The sequence below is a fragment of the Carassius carassius genome, chromosome 4 (assembly GCF_963082965.1).
Source record: "Carassius carassius chromosome 4, fCarCar2.1, whole genome shotgun sequence".
NCBI classification, from domain to species: Eukaryota; Metazoa; Chordata; class Actinopteri; order Cypriniformes; family Cyprinidae; genus Carassius; species Carassius carassius.
Genome location: NC_081758.1, coordinates 41093835 through 41109587, shown reverse-complemented (window position 1 = coordinate 41109587; position 15753 = coordinate 41093835). Strand labels below are relative to the sequence as shown.

The window sequence follows — 15753 nt, the reverse complement described above, 5'->3', positions numbered from 1 at the left end:
CCAAAATAATAATGATTGTTATTTATGTTTATTAAGATGGTCTATTATTACTGGTCTAAATCTCCTTCGCACATTTGGCAGCAGAACTAACTCTGAATTGTGTTTTTAAAAAAAAGTGTCATATTTTAATCTTGCGTTAAGGTTAACCCAAGCAACAAAGTACTACAAGTAAAAATAGATTTAAAATGCAGAAACAATGTAGTATGTCATCACATTTGCCAATTACATCATATAACCTCGAAAACAACATCACAACCTCAGATAAAGACAGATATAGCAGCAGACTCGTAGATTTGATTAGTTAACGTTACTTAAACATCATAAAAACATTCAATCGCATTGTATTCTAACCTTAATCACAAGACGAACCAGCTGTTAGATGTTGTTTAGCAGCTCCAGGGACATTACATTACACATTGGACAAAAGCTGCTGAGCCTCTGACGGGGAAGTGTGAAAACTGTCCCAGAGAAGGAGCTCATTGATAGCTGTGTTTATTTTAGTGAGGTGAATTATTTGCGCTCGTCTGTTTGAGGGCCATCAGCTGCGCGGCTAAAGCGACGTGTCAATTAACGGTAACCAAAACAGTGCCGTTTCATTGAAACTTAGCTCTGTTTTATTCTAACTACCGCGTTACCTGGTTGACAGTCTTCGCCCGCGATATTTCAGTCGCATTCTGCTGACAGCTGAGGTTCACTGTAGCCCGTTTTCCGCGCTGAAGGGAAACATTTCCTTAGCATCCCTCTCTCATCTCATCCCTCGGAGTCCGTCATCTGTGGAATGCCGTGAGGAACACTGCGAGGTGGGCGAGCGTCGCCTGTGCTGCAGCGCCTCTAGCGGTAGGATGATGAATAGCCTTTTGGCGGTGTTATGATGAAACAGCAGGTCTTTAGTGCCTTTAGTGGTAGAATGGGATCCACAATCAAAATAGACAACCCGGAAAGTACAGTATACTGCTATTTACACCTCTCAGAAAAGATATAATGGGGGGGATTTAATGAATTGGGGGCCCCAGGCAAAATATAGGAATGGGGCCCTATACATTTGCACACATTATCCTAGATTAACCTTTTGGTTCTTTTTGTTGTTGTTGTGATGCTTACTGCTGCACAATGGTGCCCCATAGATGTGTCCAATGTTTCTACATTTTTTATTTACATTATATATTGGCTTTCTTTCATGTTGTAGACCACAAATTATCAACTGATCATCAACAGTTGAGATACAGGTTTTCACAAAAAACAAAACGAATTATAAAATGATTAACCTCAAAATTGAGCTTTTTAACCAGGGGTGAGTATAAAATACATGCATGTATAAATTATTAAATGAAACAAAACCTACAGCCTGGATTATTGAAAATTAACATTCATTCTCTGGCACTAGGTGCTTTTGGAATGTCAGACATAAAGAATGAGAAAAGTGTGAAAAAATATATTCTGCCTAATTCTAAAATTTTAAATACATTTATTTTTAGTTATTTTAACTTCAAATTTTAAATATATTTAAAAGGCATTTATACATTTAAAGGCATTTATACATTTATTCCTCTACTTGGTTCCTTCTCATAAATGAGTAAGCGGCATTTAAAACAATTATAAAAATATAATACACACTGTTTCTCAATATTTAATTACAGCTTCAGATGCATGATATTTTCATCTCTTTCAAGCAGGATACAGCATGTTCAATTCGGATGGTTGTAATGGTAATAAACACCATAAACAGCAACTGTTCACATGTCAGTGCTTAATGCACATCTCCTATATGAAAAGCATTTTAGGAGGCCCTTGGCTTTTGAGGGCCCAAGGCGTTTGCCTACCGTTGCCTAATGGGTGACCCTGAATATAATATAATATAATATAATATAATATAATATAATATAATATAATATAATATAATATAATATAATATAATATAATATAATATAATATAATATAATATAATATAATATAATATAATATAATATAATATAATATAATATAATATAATATAATATAATATAATATAATCCATCATATCGTATCATGTACAAGATTTACATCACGTGGTAACTAGGATTTACACAAGCTTCAGTCTGGATCCAGAAGACCTGAGAAGAGATGATGCTGACCCCTCATAGGACCACAGATTATGCTAACCCTGAATCAACATACAGAACTACCAAATTTTGCTATAAATTTGATTGCATCATATAATAATTGTTTTTAATAGTGTTCATCGTTTGATTATGTATGTATGAGTTTTCTGTACATTTCTGTCATATACACATAAACTGACAATCACCACTGATAAGCTACTACTAAATATTTAAAATTTTAGTTGCTTTGCAATGATGTGTATCGTAAAAAGCGCTATACAAATAAACTTGAATTGAATTTACTGTAATATAATATAAAATCAATCATATCATATAATAACATATATCATATAATAAAATGTTATATAATATAATTATATAGACAGTAATAATAAAAAATATATGAATGTATATATTTAAACAAAATAATTAAAAACATGCTTTTGCATATGCATATAAGAATATAATAATATTCTATAATATATTATACAGTAATAAGTGTTTGTGTGTGTGTGTGTGTGTCTGTGTCTGTGTGTGTGTCTGTGTATATATATATATATATATATATATATATATATATATACATATATATAGTACAGACCAAAAGTTTGGACACACCTTCTCATTCAAAGAGTTTTCTTTATTTTCATGACTATGAAAATTGTAGAGTCACACTGAAGGCATCAAGGGCCATTTGACCAAGAAGGAGAGTGATGGGGTGCTGCGCCAGATGACCTGGCCTCCACAGTCACCGGACCTGAACCCAATCGAGATGGTTTAGGGGTGAGCTGGACCGCAGACAGAAGGCAAAAGGGCCAACAAGTGCTAAGCATCTCTCGGGGAACTCCTTCAAGACTGTTGGAAGACCATTTCAGGTGACTACCTCTTGAAGCTCATCAAGAGAATGCCAAGAGTGTGCAAAGCAGTAATCAAAGCAAAAGGTGATTTAGAAAATATTGTATTATTATTATAAATTCCTCGCTATTATTGAGATTAGTACACTACAGTAGATGTGTATAATAATAGACAATATGTATATTATACATCTGTATGAATATTATGTACTATATTTACAATATGCACTAAACTAAATAATAATAATAACAATAATAAAAAATATTAATAGTTTATATTTAAATTAATATTATGACATTATGCACCAAATAATCATTCATCCTGCGTTTCAAGAGGTTATCATGAATACAACCTCAGAGATCCCAAACCCCAGTGCACGCTCACATTATGACGTAATCCTGTGAAAGAGCACGCGCTCTTCTCAACAATGTCGACCACCAAAACACAGCAGACGCGCCGCGCGCCTCCGTCCATCAGAGCTCGAGCGGAACCGAGCAAATGAAAGCAAAATCTCATCGCGGTGCGGTAAGTCTGACGCGCACATTAGTGCGTCTGTCTCATAATGCACTCTTTGATTCTTATTTTATTGCATGTATGTTTATTGTCAGGCTCACCATATGCCTTTAATGCATGTAAAAGAGGCGTGGCGGTACAGAAAGGACGCAACAACCATCCGACAGATGTTGTATTTGCTTAGCAACAGAGGAAAAGATGAGATGTGCAATTGTCAGCTGATTGCATTATGTATATCGACGGCTGCATGGTCGATATGTGACAAAAGTGCTTTGAGATACGCATGAAAGGTTCTAGTGTGTGTGTTTCATGTGAATGTTTACACCACTGTACACTAGACTATTATACATAATTTGTGTGGATGTCTGTATGCAAACACGCACATACAAGCAAAACTGAAACAGAAACAAAGAGATGAGGTTTCGTATTGTGTGGCCTGCTGTTTAGAAGTCTGTCAATCATTAAAGCTTATAAATGTTTGTCTAATTACTTTAGAGCCTTTTTATTTCACCCTGAAATAAATATATTTTTTTTTATTCCATAGCTGAAACAGAAAAAAAAAGCTGAATTGTGAGATGTAAACTCACAAATGTGAGGGAAAAGTCAGAATCATTAGATTAAATGTCACAATTGCTTTTTTTGTTATATATATATATATATATATATATATATATATATATATATATATATATATATATATATATATATATATAAAATAAATTTATTTGGAATTTGGAATTTATATCAAACAATTTTAACTTTTTATTTGATTGCAAGAAACATTGTAACATTGTGAGATAAAAAGTTACAATTACCTTTATTATAATTATGGCAGAAACAGGCTTCCATAGCAGTTTAGCTCATTATTATATAAATATGTTTGCCCAGAGAATCCCTTGAGTGACCAATCATATTTAAGAATTCCAGAGAGCTGTGTAACAATCTGAATTTTTAATGTTGTTGTCTATATTTAATAATAGTTTTCTGCCCCTGGGGTTTCTCTTTGGTTTAGATCAGGAAGGTTTAGAGGAGGACATGGCTGCTCAAGAACCATCCCCCCCGTCCTCCATGGAGAACAACAAGCCCGGGTTCCCAAAGAAGATTCTGGCCAACAAACTTGAAGACAAACATTTATGCAACTGCTGTCAGAACATTTTGAGGAGACCGTTCCAAGCGCAGTGCGGCCATCGCTTTTGTTCTTACTGCTTCAACCGGACTGTTGGGTAACTCAGTCTGATGATCACAAACATATGCAGTTATTTGGCCAATAAAATTCAGTTCTGATGCAGTGACTTTAAACATTTACTGAGACGATGGACACATATGGAAATAGGAGAATGATGACAATTTTACTGTTCAAATGTTTTACTGTTCTTTTATTCTTATATTCACTAAGGCTGCATTTATTTGATCAGAAATACAGTAAAAACTTTGATATTGTAAAATATTATTTCAATTCAAAATAACTTTTCTATTTGAATTAGTGCTGTCAAACGATTAATCATGATAAATGGCATCCAAAATAAATGTTTTGTTTGCATAATATATGTGTGTTTTCTGTGAATATTTATTATGTGTATATAAATACACATACATACGGTATATATTACGGTGAAAATATTTACATGTCTATATTTATATTCATGTAATTTATATGATAAATAAATATATTTAATATATAAACAAGATATTTTTCTGAAATAAATACATGCATGTTAGTATATTTATATATACATAATAAATATACACAGACACACACACACATATATTGTGCAAACAAAAACTTTATTTACGATTAATTAATTAATTTGACTGCCACTTTTGATCAATTTAATCCATCATTTCTGCAAAAAAAAATATTTTTTTAGTTTTTTTTTTTTTTGTATTCAATGTTTTTTCTTTAGATTTATTTTGGAATTGTAAGTGATTATACATAAAAAAAATACAGTTCCACATCACAACATATATTTAAGCATTGATTAGCTTGTATTGATGCCAAAAATGCTGATGTCAAAATAGCAAATGTGTGTTTCATTGCCATTTTAGATCAGGACCACAGAAATGTAATGCCTGTATCAAGGAGGACATCTTCGAAGAGCCCACGTCCATCCTCAAACCAGGCTGCGTACGTGCAAATGCTTCACTAGATGTGAATCCAGATTTGTGAGCATTTTTAAAATGATTTAAAGCCAAACTTTTATTGCAGAGCATGCACATTCTCTGTGTTTTCTTGCAGGCGTTTCCCGACAATGCTGCCAGAAGAGAAGTTGAAAATCTTCCAGCTGTTTGCTTCAACGAAGGCTGCTCCTGGAAAGGCAGTATTAAAGATTATGAGGTTGTGTTCATTAACATTAGCTTTATTGATATAAAGGAGCAGAAGTATTTAGACACTACCGTACATATGCAATAACATCCAGTATAAATGGACAGTTTCTCAATGGTAACTTGTGTCACATGTCTGTTTTTCTAGTTGAGCCATGAAGGGAAGTGTGAGTTCATGATTTTGCCGTGTCCCTTGTGCAAAGAGCTCATTAGACTGAACGAACAGGAGCGTCATAATGAACGCGAGTGTCCTGAGAGAACACTCAACTGCAAGTACTGTAAAGAACCATTTCATTTCAAAAACATCAAGGTAAGCGAGTGGTCTGACAAAAGATGCATTCATTTGAAGGAGGAAAAAGGCATTTCATGTTACAAAATAATGTTTTCACAGGCCCATGATGAGATCTGTCCCAAATATCCTATGATTTGTGAAGGATGTGCGAAGAAGAAAATCCCCAGGGAAAAGGTGTGGTAATCAAAAACATATCACACCCAGTATGAAAATGACTGTGTTATTCAGTAACACTCAGTTAAAGAGAACAGAACAAGTGATACTGTATGTACGGATGGTAGATAGTTATATAGTATTATATTAGATATTTCTTTGCTCTCCTCTTTTTAGTATGTTGACCACATCAAGTTCTGCAGCAAGTTCAGGACTCCATGCAGATATCATGTGGTTGGCTGCGACATTTCAGTAAGTTTTCATATCTAGAATCCTATTATTTAACACATTGTTGTACACTTAAAAAAAAAAAAAAAAAAAACAAGTTTACAAATAATAAACACAATCAGTTGGAGTAAAAAAAAAGTCATAAACTACTCTTTTCTATGGAATGATATTCCGGACAATTTTGCAAAAATGCAAAGAGTATTTGCAGTTGGGTTTTCAATTTGTGGACACATGCATTGTGACAATATCCAAACGCAAATGCCAATCATGCATTTGTGTTTTCTTTTGTTTTTTAATGTATGTAACATTAATTTATAATGGAAACACAAAGTCCATTTGCAAGTTATGATTCTGTCTTTTTAGAACAGCAATAGAAAATCAACCACTTTCTCCATGTCTACTCCAACCCGCACAAAATTCAAATTGAATCACAATCCCTTTGCACTTGGTTTTTAAATATATACTGGAATATCATTTCATACTTTTCTTTTTCCCTATCCCAAACCTCAGTGTACAGCATAATGTACATACAACACCAGGTTATTATTATTAAAACAAAATGTTATTATTGGTCTTAAAGCTAAAACCAAAATCATGAAAATCATTGGTTACTTGAAATAAATTAAATGTTAACTGAAAAAAAAAACATCTTCAGAAAACAGACTGGTATTTCTTAAAATAAATAAAACTATTAAGATGTTTAATTGAAAAAAGTAAAACATTTTCCAATAACAAATTAAACTTAAAAAAAAAATAACTTAAATGACATGGCAACAAACTAAAATAAAATTGTTGAAGTACTAAAATTGTTAAAACTGAAATAAATCGAATTTAAAACTTACTAGAAATGTAAAAATATATTAATACAATATTATAAAAATGACAAAAGACATCACAAAATAAAAAAAAGACATCACAAAAAAAAAACTTTTATTTAATCAAAATGTATCAAATATCACTTTCATACAGATACAAATGTTTGAAAAGTTGAAATAAAATCAATTAAAAATAATTAAAAATATTTAAAAAAATAATAAAAATGACAAGCAATTAAAAAATTATAAAAAATTAAATCGAAAACTTTAAAACTTAGTTAATTTAAAATATTAATAATTGTAACACTAAAGGATATTTCAAATGTATCAACCTATTTCTCACAGATACAAGTATAAAACTAGGCTTTTATATTTGTCCCTAATAAAAACCCAAAGTGAACTGTCTCAGGTTACGTATATAACCATATTTCCCTGAGTAGGGAACGAGACACTGCGTCCTCTAGGGGCCGCTTTGGGGAACACCTCGTCGTGACCCGTGTCTGAAGCATACATAGAAAAAACACCAACTTGTTGGCCGGCGACAGCCTCCGACGTCACTACCGGCGCGACTATAAATAAGCACCGGGAGAGCACGTCACTATTTTCTTCATCTGAAGCTTGCATCCGAAGCATGGCAGGGAGCTAGAGGACGCAGTGTCTCGTTCCCTACTCAGGGAACTATGGTTACATACGTAACCTGAGACAGTTCCCTTTCGAGGGAACTTCGAACTGCGTCCTCTAGGGGCCGCTATGGGGAACAGTATACCCACGGGAGTGCAGGCCAGAATCATGGCAAGCACTAAGTACCAACTCTACCATTTCCATTGGAGTTGCCCCTGGGACATTAGACGGCTGTCTGTGACAGTACCCCTTACGGCCAAAAGGCCTAAGCTACATACCCAACTTAATTGTTATGGCCTCGGCCCAGAGTAGAGCTGAAAGCTTGGAATCAGGAAAGATTCCTTTAAAGGGATACGGCTAAGAACCTAGCATTTGTACCAAGTCTTGCCTGTCACACAGGGGCTACCGCTAGCTTACGCATAAGATTACTGAAAGAGCTGTCCCAACAGTACTCTAGTAGCAACACCCTGTTTAGATAGGTATCCAAGGATACATAGGTGGAGTGGCACCCAAGATGAACGGGGCTTTTACCAACTCAAGAAAGGGCATGAAGCAAACGCGTTAGACATCGTCTAAACGCTTGCTAGTTGTCACCATGATAAACAGAGAAAGATCACCCTTACCGGTTCTTTCAGATGCATGCTTCAAACAAAACAGTCAGTGAAGATGAAGAAAATAGTGACGTGCTCTCCCGGTGCTTATTTATAGTCGCGCCGGTAGTGACGTCGGAGGCTGTCGCCGGCCAACAAGTTGGTGTTTTTTTAATGTATGCTTCAGACACGGGTCACTACGAGGTGTTCCCCAAAGCGGCCCCTAGAGGACGCAGTTCGAATTATGATTTCCTGTGTGCAGAACTCAACTCATAATGCAGTGTCATGATGCAAACCGCATGACTGAGGAATCATTCATGTTGAAGTTTAATCGAATTGTTTTCCCTTTGAGGTGGAGAAGGAGAAGATCCACGATCATGAGCGTGTCTGTGCTCACGAACATCTGAACCTGCTGTTGCACTACATCATGGGCATGAAGGTCAGTCTGGAGGGTCTGCAGCCCCAAAGTCTGGAGCTGGCCGGTCACAAAGCACACGAGCTTCACCAGGCGCTGCGAGACCTAGAGACCAGAGTCAGTCAGCTGAGCGCCATCCCAGGCCCGAACGGACCTCCCGTGCAGGGGGTCCCCTCCTCTTCATCCTCATCCTCGTCCTCCTCTGCACCTCCGACCACGCTGCCCACCTCCTTCACCCCTCTGCCCAGCTCGGTGGGCGCAGCGCTGGAGCTCCAGCTGCACAGCGAGAAGACCAAGGTGGCAGATCTGGGCCGTCGCTGCCAGGAGCTGGAGGTGAAGGCGGGGACGTTTGAAGACGTGGTCTGCGTGCTAAACCGAGAAGTGGAGCGCTTCGCAACCACCATGGAGGCCAGCAACCGCCAACACAGACTCGATCAGGAAAAAATCGAGGCTCTTAGTAACAAGGTGTGCTGTCTGTTTTAACCCTGTTAAGCCTGACGTATAAAATAAAAGTCAGAAATGGAATAGTTTATTAAAGATTTAGGTTGCATATGTGGTTTTTTGTTGCGTATCATATTTGATACATCAGGCTTTTATGGCTCTTATAGTATGATATGGTGAGAATATGGAGGAATAAACACCTCAGTTTTATTCCAATGCAATTTGGTGAAGATGCTGATATTTATATGGCCAAAAAGAATAATTTAATTCTGATAGTTTGTAACGTAAATAAATGAGATCTATAGCAGATACTTACAAAAAAATAAGTGTAAATATCAGTTGTGCCCATGTAACTTCCACAATTTGTCTTAGATGATATTTAAATGCTTAGTTTTATGATCAAAGCTTCAAAACATATAATTTCAAAACATATAATGCAATGTATATATAGTGTTGTATATATAACAATGTATATATAACTGTGAATAAATTAGGACTGAATATATTAATATATACATTTTTTATAATAATAATACATAACATAGAAGCCTTTTTAAATCATATATTCAAATAGAAATGTATTTTTAAATAAATTGGAATTTACATATATTCCAACGTTACTTTTCTTTTTGCAGCATATATAAAAATATAATGTATGTATGCACATATATATAAATGAAACTAGGATAATGCATAATAATAATAACAATAATTATCATAAAATAGAAGCTTTTAAAATTTTAAGTGAATATATATATATTTTTTTGTGTTTAATATGACTTATTAAGGTGAGGCACGGGGGTGGATGTTTGTACAATTCAACTAAAAACTTGCTAAAAAATATAAACTATCAATCAGACGACAGAATAGATTTTGTACAAGTATTTCAGAAAAGTTATGATGCAGATAATTTAGAGGCCTTAGAAATTTATGTATTGAAAATGACACACTAAGCTTTGCTATGTGAAAATCATTTATGCTCCATATCGAATATTTCTCCATCATGTCTCCTGTAGGTTCGTCAGCTGGAGCGGCAGGTGGGTGTTAAAGACCTGACTGTGGCTGAAATGGAGGGCAGATTGCGGGAGATGTCTGCCACCACGTTTGATGGCGTCTTCATCTGGCGGATATCAGATTTCACTAAAAAGAGACAAGATGCCATTGCTGGACGGGCGCCTGCCATGTTTTCACCCGGTAAAAAAACCCACATTAGTCAGAATAGACACAATGATCATTGTTTTGATTTGTAAATTATACATTTTGACTAACATGCTCCTTGTTTTGTTCAGCATTTTACACAAGCAAGTACGGCTATAGGATGTGCCTGCGGATTTACCTGAACGGCGACGGGACGGGACGAGGAACGCATCTCTCGCTGTTTTTTGTGGTCATGAGAGGATTGAGTGATGCGCTGCTCAAATGGCCCTTCAACCAGAAGGTGCATCACCATTTTTTAATGCTTGTCTTCAGACTTATTCCACATGTTCTACAAGCAGCAGTGAGGAGACTTGTTTTAAATGAACACATTACACTATTGCACTACTCCGGATACAAAATAAATTATATTGTTACTTTTCATCAAAGGTCATTTAAATTCAAATAGGGCAACTTCAAGTGATAATTTATTATTGTGAATAAATTATGATTGAATATATTAATATTGCATAATTTTATTTCTTACAGGATGCATATAATAATAATAATAATAATACATAACTTAGAAACCTGTTTTGGTCTTTTTTTAATTTAGGATTTATAATATGTTAATAATACATTTTTTTATTTTAGTTATAACACACACACACACACAAAAAGTTTATATATATATATATATATATATATATATAAATAAATAAATAAATAAATAAATAAATAAATGTGTGTATATATATATATATATATATATATATATATATATATATATAAACATATATTATGGATTAATTTGTATATTAAATTAAAACAATTTAATTTAATATTTGTATATGTATATATATATATATATATATATATATATAAATTATTTTATTTTAATTTATTAAAAAAAAGAATGTGTGTGTGTGGATATATATATATATATATATATATATATATATATATATATATATATATATATATATATATATATATATATATAAATGTAGTATATGTATGTATATATGCAAATAGATAAAACAGAAACTTCTAAAGTTACAAATAGGGAAATTGTAAGTTTTTAAGTGATTATAGAATTAATTGAATATAGAAATGTATTCTTGTGAACAGAATAAAAATAATAAAATGAATACAATGAATATAATTAAATGTATTATATTTATAAATATGTTAATTTACACACACACACACACATATATATATATATATATATATATATATATATATATATATATATATATAACTACTTTTGTACGACATGGTTAGACGCTGCTTCTCCTGCAGGATCTGCTTAACCACAGCATGAGATTTATTCCATGCAGTATGTTTCAATAATAATAAATTATAAATGAACTAATACATTTCATGTATTAAAATTATATATTTGATATCTATTTTAATATTAAGAATAGTATTAACGTTCTGTGGTGTAACCAAGGCCATGCAGGTGGGGAAACGAAATGAACCAGCCTAACCTAGGCCATCCCAAAATGCATGCATTGTTATGTGTTTGTGAGCTGAAGTTAGTTACCTTCTTCCAGGTCACACTGATGCTGCTGGACCAGAGTAACAGAGAGCACATCATCGATGCTTTCCGTCCCGATGTCACTTCCTCCTCATTCCAGAGGCCTGTAAGCGAGATGAACATTGCCAGCGGCTGCCCGCTCTTCTGTCCACTGTCCAAGCTGGAGGGCAAGAACTCATACATACGTGACGACACCATCTTCATCAAAGTCATCGTGGACCTCACTGGCCTTTAAGTTTTCTACTTTCTTATACGCTGCCTCTGATGGAGAATCTTCTTCACCACAGCAGGAGATTTATTCCACGTCTGTATTGACACGTTTCCCTGCATGTGTTCAGCCTTCACAAAAGTTGCACTGATGCACAGTTCCAGAAAGGCTCAGTAGAGCTCTATAATAGGAAAAAGAGTTGTGAAACACTGGGATTGAACGTGAAGTCCGGTCCAGTTGCATAGTGTAGATCATACTGCAAAATAGATCATACAGAAATGAGATTTTTTTTTATTTGACACCCTCAGAACATGAAAGATGTAGATGAGTTTGTTTCTACATCACAGATTTGGAGAAATGTAGCATTGCATCACTTGCTCACCAGAGGATGCTCTACAGTGAATGGGTGCTGTCAGATTGCCACTTCACTCCAGTCTATCAGTCTAGTGAAGTGAAAAGCTCAACATTTGTAGGAAACAAACCTATCAAGGTACAAAAAATGTAGTCTGGTCTGAATCAGGAGAAAAATATGCACAGATCAAGCATGTTAACAAGCACAATTTAGATGTGAGAGGACAAATCAAGATGGACTTTTTCACTAATGGAAGCATTATTATGGATTATGGACTATTTGTATTATCTTTTTCAAAGTCGGAAGCAACAGTTTGAAGTTAAAAATGTCTTAATAATGGATTTGTTTCTTACAAACACACAGCTTTTGGCTTCTCAAGAAATTAAATGATAGACTGGAGTGGTTTGGATTATTATGATGTATTTATCAGCTGTTTGGGCTCTCATTCTGACGGCACCCATTCACTACAGAGGATCCACTGGTGAGCAAGTGATGCAATGCTACATTTCTCCAAATCTGATCGAATGAATAATCAAACTCATCTACATCTTGGATGGTCTGAGGGGGGAGAACATTTTCAGCAAATTTTTTTTTTTTTTTTACCTATTCCTTTTAGCGCTTCAGCACAACATAGACTTTTTTTGCGTTTAATGTAGTAATTACTGTGGGTGAAAAACGGATTTAATCACAGTCAAATTCATTAATATTATCACTAGCATTATACATCCTCTAATTACACATCCTCTAATTAGACAATTTGTTTTAATAAACAAACACGCTGATTAGCATTTTTATAAATTGCAATTTGCATGTCGATTACCACGAAATGTGGCCAGCACACTTTATTTAGGAAACATCCATGCTAAGAGGATGAATTGTGCTCCTGTAGTGCTAAACTGTTTTTTAAGGGGTCAAGGGGGTTTTAATTGTCATACAGTAAGTATAGTGAGGGTCAAGATCGTGGATTTCCTTTAATCGGTGTTTGGATACATCTGTGGAAGATAGTTTGAAGTTTAAAGGTAAAATCGTATCGTAAAATCGTAAAGGTAAAATCTTGCCGTAGGTGTCTGTGAAATAAACGGTCCCGTGCACATGAATATTCAAGTTATTACGTTGCATTTTGTACATTTATAAGAAACAATGACAAGTCTTGTTATTACTTTTGTAAATAGGAATATTTCTACAGTTTACATGGTACATCGGAGCTTGAGTTTGTAGTGCTTGCCGGCTTCATGGAGTGCGAGTTTGTATTTTATTTCTTTTCAATTCTTCTCACTGCCAAACGAGGCAGTTTGTGTATTTTCTAGGGTAAACTGAGATGTTTACACAGGACCAAGCATTTGAAAACTTTTGATATACAATTGTCTTTTATATTTGGCATTGGGGGTGTAACTAATAACCCGAATCCACTGATTTTAAACCAGTTATGACAACTATTGAAACTTCTCTGTGCATGGGGAGCCTCAATCTGCAAATGCACATGATATTTATCATTAACAGTTTACTCATCCAGTGAGTGACGACACCACTGCTGACATACTTTAGAGACAAATAAAATAAATATTAAACATAATGACTATTATTTTATGTGATACACTGCTTTTATTCTTAAAAAATAAAAGCAGCTATTGATATTCTTGTACTCTATATGCAATGTATCTTTATATATAACCATTAACTCTCAAAGCGAGGGATCTTTATACAGTAAATGTATATACAGTTTACATCTATTTTATTATATTTAATGCATATTATTTATATAGCTGTACATGTGCAGTCATGGTGGTTTAAAACTAATTTTCACTTCTTCTTAGTAAATTGTCAGAAATACAGATTAACTTGTACATGCGATGCCTTGCGATAAACTTAACCTGATCGCTTGATTTGAGAAATAGTTCATCACAAAGATGAGGATCTATGAACTGCAATACTAATGAAGCTCAATTTGAGGGCATTTCTTAAAAGGGATGAAATAGATGATGCCATACATTAAAAAGATTTGTTATACTGTGTTTCTGTGACATTATTCGTGCCAAATATGCATAGTGAAGTGTTGGTAGAGTTATTAGATCATGATCTGTCCTTTAATGAAAACAGATTGAATGTATGTCAAACTCAAAAATGTTTTTTTTTTTTTTTTTTTTAACTGACATTTGTTCCAGGTGAAATTTCCAGCTAAATTTTTCAAGTAATATCACACTGCAAATTATATACCCGCAGATTTGTAAAATCTATAACAATGGGCTGCTGATTTAAAATATTTTATTGCTTTTAATAAACAATTTAATTTACTGAATTATTATTCTGACTAACAGAAGTTACTAAATGTACTGTATGTACAAAAACTAAGCTACTATAATTAATGCCACACTTTCATTTAAAGTTGATTTTGACAGCTCACAATTTTTTTTTTATAATTCAGAAGATGTTTTCCTGTACCTCTATCTTTTCGAAGTTTATCCAAGTATGTTTCTATGTAAGATGCAAAAATTGTCATAAAACAACAAAATAACATTTCACAAACCTTTATCATGGCTACTGTTTATATTTAAAGTCTCAAACTTCATGGTCTTCTTAGTCTGCTTTTTAGTCCTTTAGTCAATATCCTCATTGACAACTTAGTTTTTAGCAATTAATTATTATATATTTGCATTATGTTATATGTGTTTGTGTGTATATACATACATATATATATATATATATATATATCATCCCTGATGGAGGGAACGGAGACGTTATGTCGAACGACATATAGGGTCTCACTTGGGAGGCCAATTATCTCTGAGTTTAAGAGAAAACGCCAATGAAAATTGGCTAGTGGATTTAACATACCTGAGCCACTCCCCGTGCCAATGGGTATAAATAGGGCGACAGGTGCGTCCACGCATAGGAGGAGGCCACACTCCATTTGGAGTGGGCCCTCACCCCAAGGGGGCCGGGTTGCCTTGGGAATGGTATGCCAAGGCGATGGCATCCACTATCCAGTGGGCCAACCTCTGCTTGGAGACACCCTTCCCCTTCTGCTGACCTCCAAAGCAGACCAGGAGCTGCTCAGAGCTTCTGAAGCTCTGGGTGCGGTCCATGTATATGCGAAGCGCTCTTACGGGACACAACAACGCCAAGGCTGGATCTGCCTCCTCCAGGGACAGCGCTTGCAGGTTCACCACCGGGTCTCGGAAGGGAGTGGTGG

At 34.6% G+C, this 15753-nt stretch overlaps 2 protein-coding genes across 4 annotated transcripts in view; one reads left to right on the top strand and one right to left on the bottom strand.

Annotated features, from left to right (window-relative positions):
- The window catches only part of LOC132140052 (rab-like protein 6), a 31768-nt gene extending 30975 nt beyond the window's left edge, over nt 1–793 (bottom strand). For 2 of the 3 annotated variants that reach the window (XM_059548835.1, XM_059548833.1), the window contains exon 1: nt 636–793. The gene's annotated coding sequence lies outside the window, so the exon portion shown is untranslated. Of the gene's footprint in view, nt 1–351; nt 507–635 lie in introns of those variants that run through there. The other variant, XM_059548834.1, reaches the window with a different exon arrangement.
- A 2488-nt stretch (nt 794–3281) lies between these two features.
- On the top strand, nt 3282–12502 carry LOC132140051 (TNF receptor-associated factor 2-like). Its single transcript, XM_059548831.1, has 11 exons — nt 3282–3458; nt 4459–4669; nt 5493–5571; nt 5683–5781; nt 5917–6078; nt 6160–6234; nt 6391–6465; nt 8820–9347; nt 10340–10517; nt 10613–10761; nt 12020–12502. Exons 2-11 carry the CDS (start codon nt 4482–4484, stop codon nt 12236–12238), a joined length of 1752 nt encoding a protein of 583 aa, XP_059404814.1. The 5' UTR covers nt 3282–3458; nt 4459–4481; the 3' UTR covers nt 12239–12502.
- The last annotated feature ends 3251 nt before the right edge of the window (nt 12503–15753 follow it).